This window comes from Mirounga angustirostris, unplaced genomic scaffold (genome assembly GCF_029215605.1).
Source record: "Mirounga angustirostris isolate CCGP_5_RB_7025 unplaced genomic scaffold, mMirAng1.0.hap1 SCAF_3, whole genome shotgun sequence".
NCBI lineage: Eukaryota > Metazoa > Chordata > Mammalia > Carnivora > Phocidae > Mirounga > Mirounga angustirostris.
In genome coordinates, this window is record NW_026991711.1 from 110,993,029 (window position 1) to 111,005,786 (window position 12,758).

The 12,758-nt window shown below is 35.1% G+C and overlaps 1 protein-coding gene across 14 annotated transcripts in view; it reads right to left on the reverse strand.

The window, feature by feature from the left end:
• The window catches only part of GTDC1 (glycosyltransferase like domain containing 1), a 407,743-nt gene that overhangs the window by 285,416 nt on the left and 109,569 nt on the right, over positions 1-12,758 (reverse strand). For 7 of the 14 annotated variants that reach the window (XM_064586475.1, XM_064586472.1, XM_064586476.1 and 4 more), the window contains 2 exons: positions 2,517-2,581; positions 275-308 (listed from right to left, as the gene is read on the reverse strand). The exons of 5 other annotated variants lie outside the window; for them this stretch is intronic. In XM_064586475.1, the coding sequence (XP_064442545.1) occupies positions 275-291 (17 nt within the window). In that variant the 5' untranslated portion in view covers positions 292-308; positions 2,517-2,581. The remainder of the gene's footprint in view (positions 1-274; positions 309-2,516; positions 2,582-12,758) is intronic. 2 more of the 14 variants (XM_064586467.1, XM_064586468.1) reach the window with 1 other exon arrangement.

Genomic DNA, 12,758 nt, shown 5'->3' on the forward strand with positions numbered 1-12,758 from the left:
ACAGAAGTGGCTTGGCCTAGAGCTCTACTACTCTCGGACAGTCACTGAAGTCATCTCCTAAGACTTCCACTCCCAAGAGCCCTTTGTTTGTAAGGCCCTATCCAGTTCAGAAATTCTCTGATTCTGTAACTCTCACATTAATTCATCTTTACATTCACCAGCTATCACTGCCCCCAGTGAATCCATATTTAGAAAGAAAGTACAATCATATTCAAATCTCAATCCTCTAATGTTAAAAATCTTAGGATACAATTTCTTGAGACACTGCACATACCTTGACCATCCCCCCATTATCACCAATTTCCCACCTGCAAAGGAAGACCCAAAAAGGGGGGTAAGCTATATACCTATGAACCAGCAAGGTTTCTACAACCTTTCTTTAAACAACAATCCCATTAAAAGGGATAAAGTAATGTTGTTATTAAAGACATGGTAGATTTTTCATCCCAGCGAGTTAGCTATCAAGCAATTTTTTGGTTTAATAATATGACTTTTGTTAAAGTGGTCAGTGAAATAAAAATATATGTGTGAATATAAAAAAATCCATATACATTTCAAATTATATGCTATTTCCTATAAGAAGGAAGAAATATCACTCTGTACATAAATACTACATTGTTTAAAAAATATTCCAGATGTTTGAATTTTCCTTTATGACTTAAGTAAACACCACTCATTAAACAGCATATTGCTCTTAATAATGTTGTTCCACAAAATTATTAGTCTCAACAATTCAATGATGCTTTTTTAAAAAAGATTTTATTTTAGAGAGAGAGAGTGCAAGCAGGGGTAGGAGCAGATGGAGAAGAAGAGATAGACAATCTCAAGCAGACTCATGCTGAGCACAGAGCCCAACACAGGGCTCAAAGTCATGACCCTGAGATCATGACCTGAGCCGAAACCAAGAGTTGGACGCTTGACCGACTGAGCCACCCAGGTGCCCCTCAATGATGCTTTTCACTAATAAAACTGTACTTTACCGTGTTCAAACCAATGCCTATTTAAATTGCATTTCAAAGGAGAAAGTCTCAAATGGTTCTCAAAGATATGGCTGGAATGAAAAAAAGCTTAGTTCTTGATGTCTGAATTTTCCAATGAGCATTTTTAAAGAAAAATATACAAATACATATTTCACTTATCTACAAAATAAGAAGCAGTGTTCCTCAGGTGGAAAAGGCATGAACTCTGGGGTTAGGGAGATACAAGTCTGAAGCTCAGCAATGTCACTTCCTAGCTGTGTGACCTTGGACAAGTTACCTAACTTTGTAGGACTCAGTCTTGCCTTCTTTAAAATGAGGATAACAATACTAACCTCAGAGGTGTGTTGTGAAGATAAAATTGAAGCATAATAACTAACAAACAGTAATATTTTGCCCCTCCCATTTTCAGTATAAATCACCTTACATAAGGGAAAAGGATATCTTTGAATCCTCCTGCATTTTAAAATCAGTAATTTTCAATCACTGCCCCCTCTCAATCAAAGATAGATGGGAAAGGTGGGTACACACATGCATTTGAAGTGTGGTAGGTGTTATCCATTCTTCATCAGCAGCTTTTTTTCAAATAAGAATGTGAGACCCCCACAGGTACCTGGGAAGAAGTAAGCTTAGGGGCTGAGCTATGCAGAGGCTTGGCTTTTTTCAGGCCAGTTGGAGACCATCTCTAACAAATGCAAAGTTCAGTAACATAAGTTTAACAAAATGGTAGCTGTAATCCTTCAAATAATGGAAACTTCTAGAAAGTCAACTGAGAGACCAATATAAGGCAATTTTGAAAATTATATCAAAGGTTTCAAGACAGATTAAAAGCAGTTAACATTAGTTTGCTTACTAGATCACATCACAGTTATCTCTATCTTGGTTTATTTCCTCTGATCTAATCATGACAAGGTGTATATGCCCTATATATCCTTAAAAGGTTGTTATAAAAATGACCTGAGCTATTTCCCCAAGTAATAGGATGTGATCTAAACCACTCTAAAGAATATTTCATTCATATAACCTCAAAGAAAGCAACATCAGTATTAGAAGGGAAAAAAAGCTTTCTGATTCTTCATTCCTTTGCCCTTTTAAATGATTAATCTAGAGCACATATCATGCCATATATTTACAGATGTTTCTTATGTGTCTGAATCATGAGTTATCTGCAAACCATAAGCCAATGTGGAGGCAGTATGTGTAGGTGCTGCTGTAGATTCAAGACATTCAGTAAGCAGAACTGAACACCAAGCATGTGGGAGGTCGAAAAATAGAAAAGGGGAAAAAAAGATTATAGCTATAGTAGATTTCCACCCCTTTAATAGCTCAGTAAGAAGAGTGAAATGTACAGGTTTGAACTAGCGTTTACTCGAGCATTTTTCTAGTGGCCAATGGGTGTGCCTGCATTTGGGGTATTTTTCTGGGGAGAGTAACTATGTCCTACCATCTCTGAAAACTATACTTAGTGGCTTTGATTCACGGAAATTTGTTCTGCTTGTTTTGTGGAGACAGACATATCCTGGCAGTTCCCCTACTTACTTCTACTGCAATTTCTGTGGCAAGAAGAAAATGTGTTCTTCCCTATAGTCTTCTTAAAGCACAACCTGGAAGAAAGACGATTCCCTTTAGGTGCAGGCAAAAGAGAGGAAGCTGATTTTTAAATATAAGATTCAAACCAAATGTCATTACAGCATATTAAAGAACAGTACCAATACTTTTACTGTGCTTGAGTTTTTAGAAAATACTGCTTGAAACAAACAAGCATGAGGTTTAAAAAAAAAAACAAAAAACACTTTGTTAAAAAGAATTTTTGCTGTTATGCTGGCATTTGCTAAAAGATAAAGGGAGTGCACTATTTGCTCATTTTAGCAATAATCCCAGAAAATGCCAGGTGGTCACTCTGACACCACAGATGCTCACGAGCACTGAGCAACGGTGAATACAGACATCAGGGACCACTACCAGTGGCTACTAGGGAGTGAGTGCTTGGGAGTGGCAGTCCTGAACACAGAAAGGCTTACTCCTAAGCAAGGGAAAGGTCTCCTTTACAGCCCAAGCCGGGTGTTTGCCAGAAGATGGTAGGTAAGCCTATACACAGCCAAAGGTCTTCCATAAGTGGGTTAAAGCTTTAGCACCGCAGAAACTGAGTAAGTATATCAGTTAGAGGTGTGGCATGTATTTCAAAGGAAAAAACAACAAAAAACCTTCTTAGGTGAGGGAACAAATTCCAATCAGAAAGCCCATGTTCTTTCTGCATGACACTAGAATGTTAGTATTTTATGATGTTAAGAAAAAAGTTAAAAAAAAAAAAAAAGGAAAAGTTAATGGCCAATTCATTCTTGCTCCCAAAAAGAGCATACAATGTGTGTCAGATAAATTTTTATCAACTTTAACTTTTAAGTTTTTCTGCTTAATCCAGTAAGCTTCAGTTAAAAAAAAAAAAACAAACCACCTCATTTCTTCAGCATATTTTATTCCCCAGTGACACCAGATGAATGAGAATCTACTATACTATTAAAGCTTTATGAAAGTTTAATTCATTATCAATACTATGATTTAATGATACATGGTTAAATGCTAAACATTAAATTGGCAATATAAATGAGTCAAAGTGATAGCTATGACACAGGAATTTTAAACCACTTCAAACTCTACTTAAGATCACCAGAGGTCAAATGATCTAAGAATTGTCTGACTTTCCAAAACTTTATATTTACAATTAAAAGAGGATACAAAGTGAAAAATCACAAAAATATTTCACATAAGCATTTTGACCAAAATGAAAAAGTGCCATTAGTGTCATCTCAATTAAAAATTAATAATGCATTGATAAGATCACCAAGAACAAAAGTAGCCTGAAACCAAGGCCGTGAATATTTTTAAATTTTTATTAAAACTTTTCGTCACTGTACCTGCATTTATTTTAAGCTTGACCCAATTTCCTTATTCCCTGAGCCATTTTCAAGGTGAACTACATTTTGGTCTACCTCCTCTAACAGAACTGCTGTCATAGGTTTTGCTTTTTGTGGGTTTTTTTTTTTTTTTTTGACAGTATAGAGAAAGGAAATTTGCAATATGCCATTGATTTATTGAAAAAGATGTGCTAAGTATACATACATCATGTGGATTTTTTTTAAAGCTAAACCTAAGTCACATTAGAAACCTGTAATCAGCCCTCATATATGATGTCAATTCAGTTACTTATAATATTCAAATAATTTTCCAACCAAATACCAAGTAATAATTTTAAATCAGAGGAATTGTTGTATTAATATATTCCACAGACACCTTACTGCTATTAGCTGTAGGAAGGTATGGTTTCAGTGATGATGGTATTAACGGTTTTAATCCCACACACATGAGAAATTGATTCCACAGGCTAATGCACACATTGCTTGATACCTTATATTTCAGTCAGTTGCTGAAAATATATTTTCTACTTGCCTATATATACTATTTAAAAAGTTAAGCTTGGCAGAACGAAAAAACAGTGAACTTAAACACTAAATGCTCTAAGTTGGGGAAAATAAAATTTGAGCAGGACTTCCCAAGAGGTCATCAGAGGTTTACCTGGTATTTTCTTACTGACCCCTTCCCTTTGGCACCTCCACCCACCAACTCCAACACACCAGGTTCTATTTTAAAAGCAACGAATAACCCAGCAGGATAAAACAGGGCAGTACTGAGAAAAGTTAGCATTACCTTCCAACCCACTCACTTACTTTAATGATTCATCAGGGAAACCCCAGTTGTTAAAATATACCTGAAATCTCATTAAATAGTAAAAAAAAAAAAAAAATAAGCATAAAGATTTCTGCTTTGAAACGTGTAACCATCAATTCCCCTAATAGAATCTAATACGGGTGAATATATAGTAAAAATACATTTTGCTAAAAAAAGTATCCTCAAAGTATCACACTATAATCAAGTATCATATGGGGGTCAGGGGGTGGGGGAAACAGAGATAAGCAGATCCTACCAAAAAGTTACTTTTAAAAAACCTTTTATAAAAATCAGGCGTAGCAAATTCATCCTAACCCATAAAACCTCAATGTAATCTCTGAGTACTAAAATACAATCTGGTATCAACTGCAGAGTAAAAAACCTTGCAATCCTAAAACTATAGGCACCAACAGTATTCTACATAATTAAAGAAAGTTTGGCGAACAGTAAGAAATGAATCAGATTCCTGAGCATTAGTTTGAATTAAAGATAATGCATTATGGAAACTGATCATTATTTATGGACATACAACCTAACATTTATGATAACTTGTATACTACTATGTGTACTTAAATAGTAACATTAAAAGTAAAAATCTTGGGTTCATACTGAAAGAGATGTAGCACTATAATATTTTATTGCCTCATAGTGCTATGGGTGTTCTAATTTCTTCAGTTCTGACTTTAGTTTCCTGTTGTGGTAATGAAGAACTAAGGATTTATGCATCAAAACCAAGATTTGGTAAGAAGATGTATATGCCATCCTGTTTGTGACACATTTAAAGCAATTCTCAAGTGTGCTTTTCCATTTAAATGATTTCCTATGATCTTTTATACAAACTCTTTTAAAAATTACAATCTTATATGCATATATTGCTATTTAATTTTCCCTAACAGATATTTTTATTCTTTCTCAACTTGGGATTTACCTTTCTGTTTAGAACTATCAGTTACTACTTATTCCATGACTTGAATTAATACAGTCTTGGTTATAACTGTATCAAATGCAAAATCAACAAATACTTATACACACTGACACTATGACATCATTCACTTGTTTTCAACTATGCATAATTTCCACAAATGAACAGATGTGTATATATTACAAATTCATTGCTTTACATTTTTGTAAAGTTATAGTCCACACTATATAGCAAAATTATAACTATGATTTTTTTGTGAGTTTACTAGTTTAATTTCACTGAAAAAATACTCATCCTCTTTCAACTTTTCATTGCTATCAATTTCGTGAATAATTTCAAACTATAAAAGTAGCAATGAATTAGTTCTACTGAATACTAAAAATATTTTCAATTTGCTGACATTTTAAAATGTGGCAGTATATTTATGAATCAATAGAAAATTTTACACCAGAAAATCATCTCATCGCTCATTTGAACTATTGCATTACCCTTTTAACTAGGTCTCCATGCTGCCACACCATCTGATTCCTGTCATGACATTTCTCCATAATCCAGCCACAAGTAATCTTCCAAAATGCAAATGTGATCATGAGGTGATATGCTCAAAAAACTTCAAGGTCTCCACCACCTACGGATAAAGCCCAAGGCCCTACACAAGGCAGTGAGACCTTGCTTGTCTGGCCCTTCCTTTCTCTTCACCATGGCTTTGCTTCTCCTTCTCCCCTGTGATCTCTTTTCCCCTACTTGCCCAGACTCTGCCTCGTTGCAGTACCGAGCGCTCACACTCACGTAGTTACCCTTCTGTGATTCCACACCTTTGTTTCTTTTCCGTCAGCCTCTTCCTGTTCACCTCATGAATTTTCCTTAAAATTTCTGCTCATGAATCACCAATTCCATAAAGCCTTTTCCTAAACTTCTTTTCAACAGGACTTCCCCTCTGCTCTGTACACTCTCAGTACTGGTTTTACTCTCTTTCCAGGTCCCGCTTCCCTCTGGGCCTCTGAAAATCTGCAGGACAGGGGCCATGTCGTTCTCTTCCTGGGGGCTTCCCAGGATCCGGCATATTGTGACTGTCACTACGTTTCTGTAGAGCTGCACTAAAAATCAGGAGGAAATGGGAACTTGATTCTGCCTTTAAAGTAGCATTGCTTTCACTGCCCACAGGTCCCAAGCAAACGAGTGCCAGGCAGCATTCCACCTGCTACTAATGATTTCTTTCCCATTATTCCCGAAGTCGAAACTACATGAAGCAGCTGGTCTATCTAAACACATTTTATTATATTCTCTTTCAAAGATGGATTCTCTTCTTACTTTCATAGAAAGGAGACTTTATTAGATATTTTTTTTTCATGTAGATATGAGTTTATCTTAACCTACTAATACAAGAGAAGTAACAATGATAAAAGAAATGGTAGAAACACCACAAGCAATTGCATTCTGGGCCAAAGCAAGTTTCATGGCCTAAAAGAATGAATATCTGTGAGATCCATGAATTCTGAAAATCACCTGCAGTTTTTTAATCTGCTTGATCTATCACCATCCTAGTTTAATACTAGCAGTGGAAGTAGGATAAGAAGCCAATTCCCTCACCATAAATCTGGAGATCCCATTTCACATTTAGTAATTATACTTTAATTTAATGGGAAAGAAGAAAAGGCATTTTTAAATACTTTCTGCCAACAATTATTCATTTTATAAAAGTTTGACAAGATGAATAATGTATTTGCTTTCTCAAGATGGCATTTCTCCAAGGCTTCCACCTTCCTGAAATGGGCTGCAAATCAGTCCAGTGGGAGAATATAGGATTATCTGATCCATTCATATATGGATACTTAAGTAGATAGAAAAGACCAGGTGTTCCACAGATTCTTAGGTGGAAGGAATGTGGGAGCCACTGACCAACCACTTTTCTTTTATAGAGGAAGAAATGGAGAATATTGAGCATCACAGAGTAAGTAACAGAGCAAGAGCTTAAACTCAGGTCTTTGGACCCTACAGTCATATTATCTTCCCATTATACTTCATTGCAGGTACCTGGTAGGATATAAGTAAAAGGTACATCCATTTTCTAGTCTTTAGGGTTTTTGGATTAATCATCAATGTTTAATAATTATTAATACGTAAATGATATATACTGCAGGATATATTTATATGCATGTGAAATATAAATATCAGTATAAGATGATAAATATATGTATCACATATTATATCTAATCATAACTCCCAATAGTTCGTAAATCCAGGACATCAGTGGTAAAAAACCACACAATATAGTTATATAGAATACCCTATAGTTAGGGTGGTAAAACTCAAAACTTTCGTTCTAATCTCTTGTAATTCCTTCCAGAGTCCTACATAATCATCCTTTCCCTGACCCCACAACCCTTATCCTTCACCCCCAGCTCTAGACTAACACCTTTCTGACAGGGCAAGAGGCTTTAATGACTAGGATGGGAGAAAGACAATATCCAAGATTCATATGACAAGAATAGTTTAAGTAGGAGGCAAAGAGGTCAGCCATAGAGATAGGCTCAGTCTGTCTCATAATTTACTACTGTCACCATCAAACAAAGTCTGAGTCTCCCTGATAGAACAATCTGTAGTACCTCTTTGTACTTAACACTTGTAGGATATTTTTATATGAGTGACTATATAATCCTCCATTGGATATGAGTGACTATATAATCCTCTACTGGATATTAAGTTCCAAAAGGACAGTGACCAGGTCTGCTTGCTTACCACTATATCCTCAGCACTTAGCAAACAGAAAGTGTTCAACACTCTCTGTTGAATCAATAAACCATAAAACTCTTTAGCAATGGCCTTGACAATTTCTTGAACTCATCCAAGACCTTTATTGTTACCAACCACAAATAATCACCCCCTCCTACCACTAATTACTACCTACTCTCACAGAGAGAACTTTATCACCCACCTAAAATATAACAGGTGGTATCTTATTGTATTCAAAATGTCACACCTCGTTCTAAGGAAAATAGTTCTGCCAGCAGCCCTACTGAGGGGTTTAGAACCCAAGTTTCATGCCATGGGCAACTAACTATCTTCTCTGATCTTTCCAGGCTCTACACAAGAATATTTAACACAAGGACAGTCAAGTCTGTGACCTGGAAGGATTCAACCACTTTAATCATTAGACTGGCATATTTTTCTTGGTCAGAAGGATTATCTTGCTACCCTACATTGGCTTCTATGCCAAATTTTAACTCAGACTTGGATTATGCAAGATAATTATAAATATACACACCAAATGAGTTTCAAATAAAATGACTAACAGATTCTTAACTATACTGGCGCTAGTGAGTCTCGCTCTAACATCTTTTAAGAACTTAATCCATCTTAACTAAATAAAAAATTGTTGAGAAGTTTCCCTCTCCAAGTGGGAGGCACATATCACATTTTCAGTTAATTCTGAAACAGAAATAGCAGGGTGACTCTAACACACAAACATTCTCAACGTCCTATTTGAAGGGCTGCAACCCAAGCAAACATGGGTGGCATTCCCTTGATGGGTTGAAATAAATGTCACCAAGTATAAAGTTCTAGATTTACTCACTTCCAGTGAAAAATGAAAAGGACATAATCTCACAACTCAATCTATTTATCAGTGAGGGAAATCAACTTTCAAGAAATACAAAAACCTAACAGCTCAGGACGCAAAAGAATATCAGGTAAACACTTGCGAGAAGAAAGAGAAATTTCCAGAGGACTGAAGGGCTAGAAATAGATATCCTTAAAAAAACCGATGTTAGATACTTTTAATATTTTTAATATTCACTTTATATGAATGAAAGTCACCCTGCAGTAACAGATTTATTTAAATGGTGTTAGGAAATGTGAGGTGAAGCCAGTATTGGAATCTGTCCTTAAAGATCCAAATCCATAAAACCATGCCTTAAAGATGTACCAATTAAAATGTTTAGTGACACTTCTCCCATCTCCAAAGTTCCACCTAATTATAGAAATTTATTTATTAGAAGTAGGATTGGTTAAAAGTACATTTTCTTCTATTTATGTATTGCAGCAGGTCTTTTTCTAGCTGCCATATATTTTTCAAGAATCTTTTGATTTGCCAATGGCCTAAGACATTTACTGGTGGTTTAAGAAGCCAACACTAGAAAAACTGGATAGATTCTAGAGACCATTAGTGATAAATTTTCAAAAGCCCAGAAACCCAGTTTAGACCAGGGCTGAGTAAATCTGGGGCTAAGAGATATGGTAATGAGAGCTGTATCACTATTTTTAAATATCACAAGGGGCATATTATTAGCTACCCACTATTATAAGAAAAAGAGTCAGTCTGATAATAATAGACTGGAATTTTTAAATCCTGAAGTTATTTAGGATTGAGATTGCTGAGTAAAGAGAAGGCATACACAGACAACAGTGTATAATTTCTAGAAGGTCTACTATTCTCCATAGTTTCTACACAGGAAGCACAGGCTTGCCCATATCATCTGACACACAAGTTTCCACTGAATAAAAGATAAGTAGCAATAGCCCAAAGTTTCCTGATTGGAGCAAGCACTATGACTTTTATCTATTTAGTGGCCTTGTCTGTCACTGTTATCTCTTTATCAGCTGGTTTTTCAAGGAGACATTCCAATGATATAAATATTTTGTCTAATGAAGCAGGGAAACCTACAGTACAGAATATTCTTTGCAAACTACCCAAACCCAGCTCTGCATCCTCATCATCTCTTAAGGAAATAATTTCACACTTTGCAAACAGTGTGTTCAAACAGAGTAAGGTTGCTTAGGAGTTAATTAATTCCCCCTTGCATCTCTATCCAGCATGTATATGCACCATATCTGGGACCATAAGTCTCTCTACTGGATTAATTAGCATTCACAGTTAACAAACAGCCTGACTCACTGTAGAGAGAGATTATAACTTAAACTCATAAAACTAGGTACATAATATCTTGCATTCCATATAACAGTCACTCAACAGATCTTAGCAGAAGTGAAGTAAAGAAATACTTATTCCCCCTTATCATTCCTCTTATTCAATGTTCTAATGTCCCTTTCCCCGTCCTTGCTTCCAAACTTTACTTGCAAGAACTAAATTGAAAATACCAGATAAACTCCTGCACATTGTTCAGAGTACATGCCTGCCAGGCACAACAATGTGTTACCTCTCTGAGGAGTACTTGTACGTTACGAGGGAGCAACAGGTGATGGCAAAATTTCAACCATTTGAAGAATGGATGAGAATCATTTGTGAATTAAAAGGACCCTTCTCAAGCCCTGAAGGCTGCTATGTACTCTACTAATGCTAAAGGCTAGATTTGCTTTGAAGTATTAAAATGTCCTATCACATTTGAATGTAATACAAAGAGCTTCAGAACTGTGTCTATCTTTGGATTCAACAATATCACTTCTACAAATTAACCGTGAAAATCATCAAGAATCTTTACTGAAGTCTTTGCCCCAAATTGAAAGCAACCAAAATATCCAACAAAAATGAATTTCATAATTAAATGATCAGTGATCAAAAATCATAATAAAAAGAACATTTATTGGCACAGAAAAATGTTTCCACCCTTGCATGATTGCATGCTATCAGTATGTAAAAATATAAGATGAAATGAATATAGAAACGTGAGAGAGAACGCACATGCAGACAGGTAGGCATAAATACTCATTTATGGTAGAACTGTGAGTGATTTTGGTTTTCTCTCCAGGTTTCATTTTATTCTTCAAGTTATCTTCACTGAATGTTTCAACTTGCAATTAAAAGAAACTATAAATTTATCCTAACTTTAGGAAGGAGGCCAAATTGTTTGAAATAACAAACTACTTCCTAATTACTGAAGGCCTACTCCCCTCCAGGAACTTGCCAGTGGTTTTCAAATTACTCTAACTACTATTGCTATAAAGAAACTTAGTAAAAAACTAATCAGCAAGGGTTAAACTAATGGGGCTACAGCTATTCACAAACACCATAATTTGGTTTTGCAAATACTCCTTGTCTAATGCATGAAATAAAAGTAATACTCAGTTAATTTTTAAAAGTACTTGAATTATTAAATAATTGTAAACAGATCAAGATCTTTATTTATCCATAAGGAATCTGGAGCTGCACTTTGACAGAGTTAGGAACTAAAATACTATTTTGGTACTCATAGGTCTGAATAGGAACATACATTGTGCAAACTCAAAGTTTTTAGAGTTCAAGTAAAATGTCAAAATTAACTTGTGCCTTAAATAATTAGATACAGGTCTTGAAATAAGGGGAAATATTTAATTAAGGTGAATAAACTTGAAAAGAACTTCTAGTTTCACACTCAATTTCCAAAGTGTCTGTATTAAAAAAGCAGAAAACCGTTATTGTGTAATCATCCATATGAGCTACACATGTTAAAGGAGGGATGACTGCAGAGTCAACTACCACGGACACAGTCTCACAATTTTTAATAATCACTCAGAGTTCTCCTATATTTATATACATGCAATAGGTGAATGGATACTCAATAAATATTAACCCAACAGCAACTCAGACATAGTAGAGAAATATTTTTAAATGGAACCTCCAGGTCCTAGTATTTTTTACAATTTAAATACCATGAAACCATGAAACACATTTCAAGTGATAAGAAAGTATTATTCTTGGAATTGTTTTCCAGTGCAACACTTTCATCATATTTCATTTTTAAAACCATCTATTTGGAAAAATTTAACTTATAAACCTAGAAGGAAAACAGCCTACCATTAAAAGTATACAAACAATTAAGAATTAGCCTCCAGAAAACACAAAAGTACTAACAAAAATATTAAATACGTAATTGCAAAAATTAGGGGCAAGCTTATCATTTCATTTATTTTTAAAGGAACACTAAGAATATACCTATCAACATGTAACTTTCCATATTTTAAAATTAGCATAAACTTGATATGAAAAAGAAATCCTAATCTCAGGAAAGCACCATGTGGCATTTTTTAACTTTATGACCACTTTGTTGACTCTCTGTCCCAGAGCAGATCACCTCCAGCATTAGTACTCTGACCTTATAGAAAAGTGACAGATAAAGTTTATGGTGAGAAAAAATGAGTTTTTATAGGTTTCCAAAAGGGAATTCTTACGACACTAAAAGCCATATAATAATATTGATTTG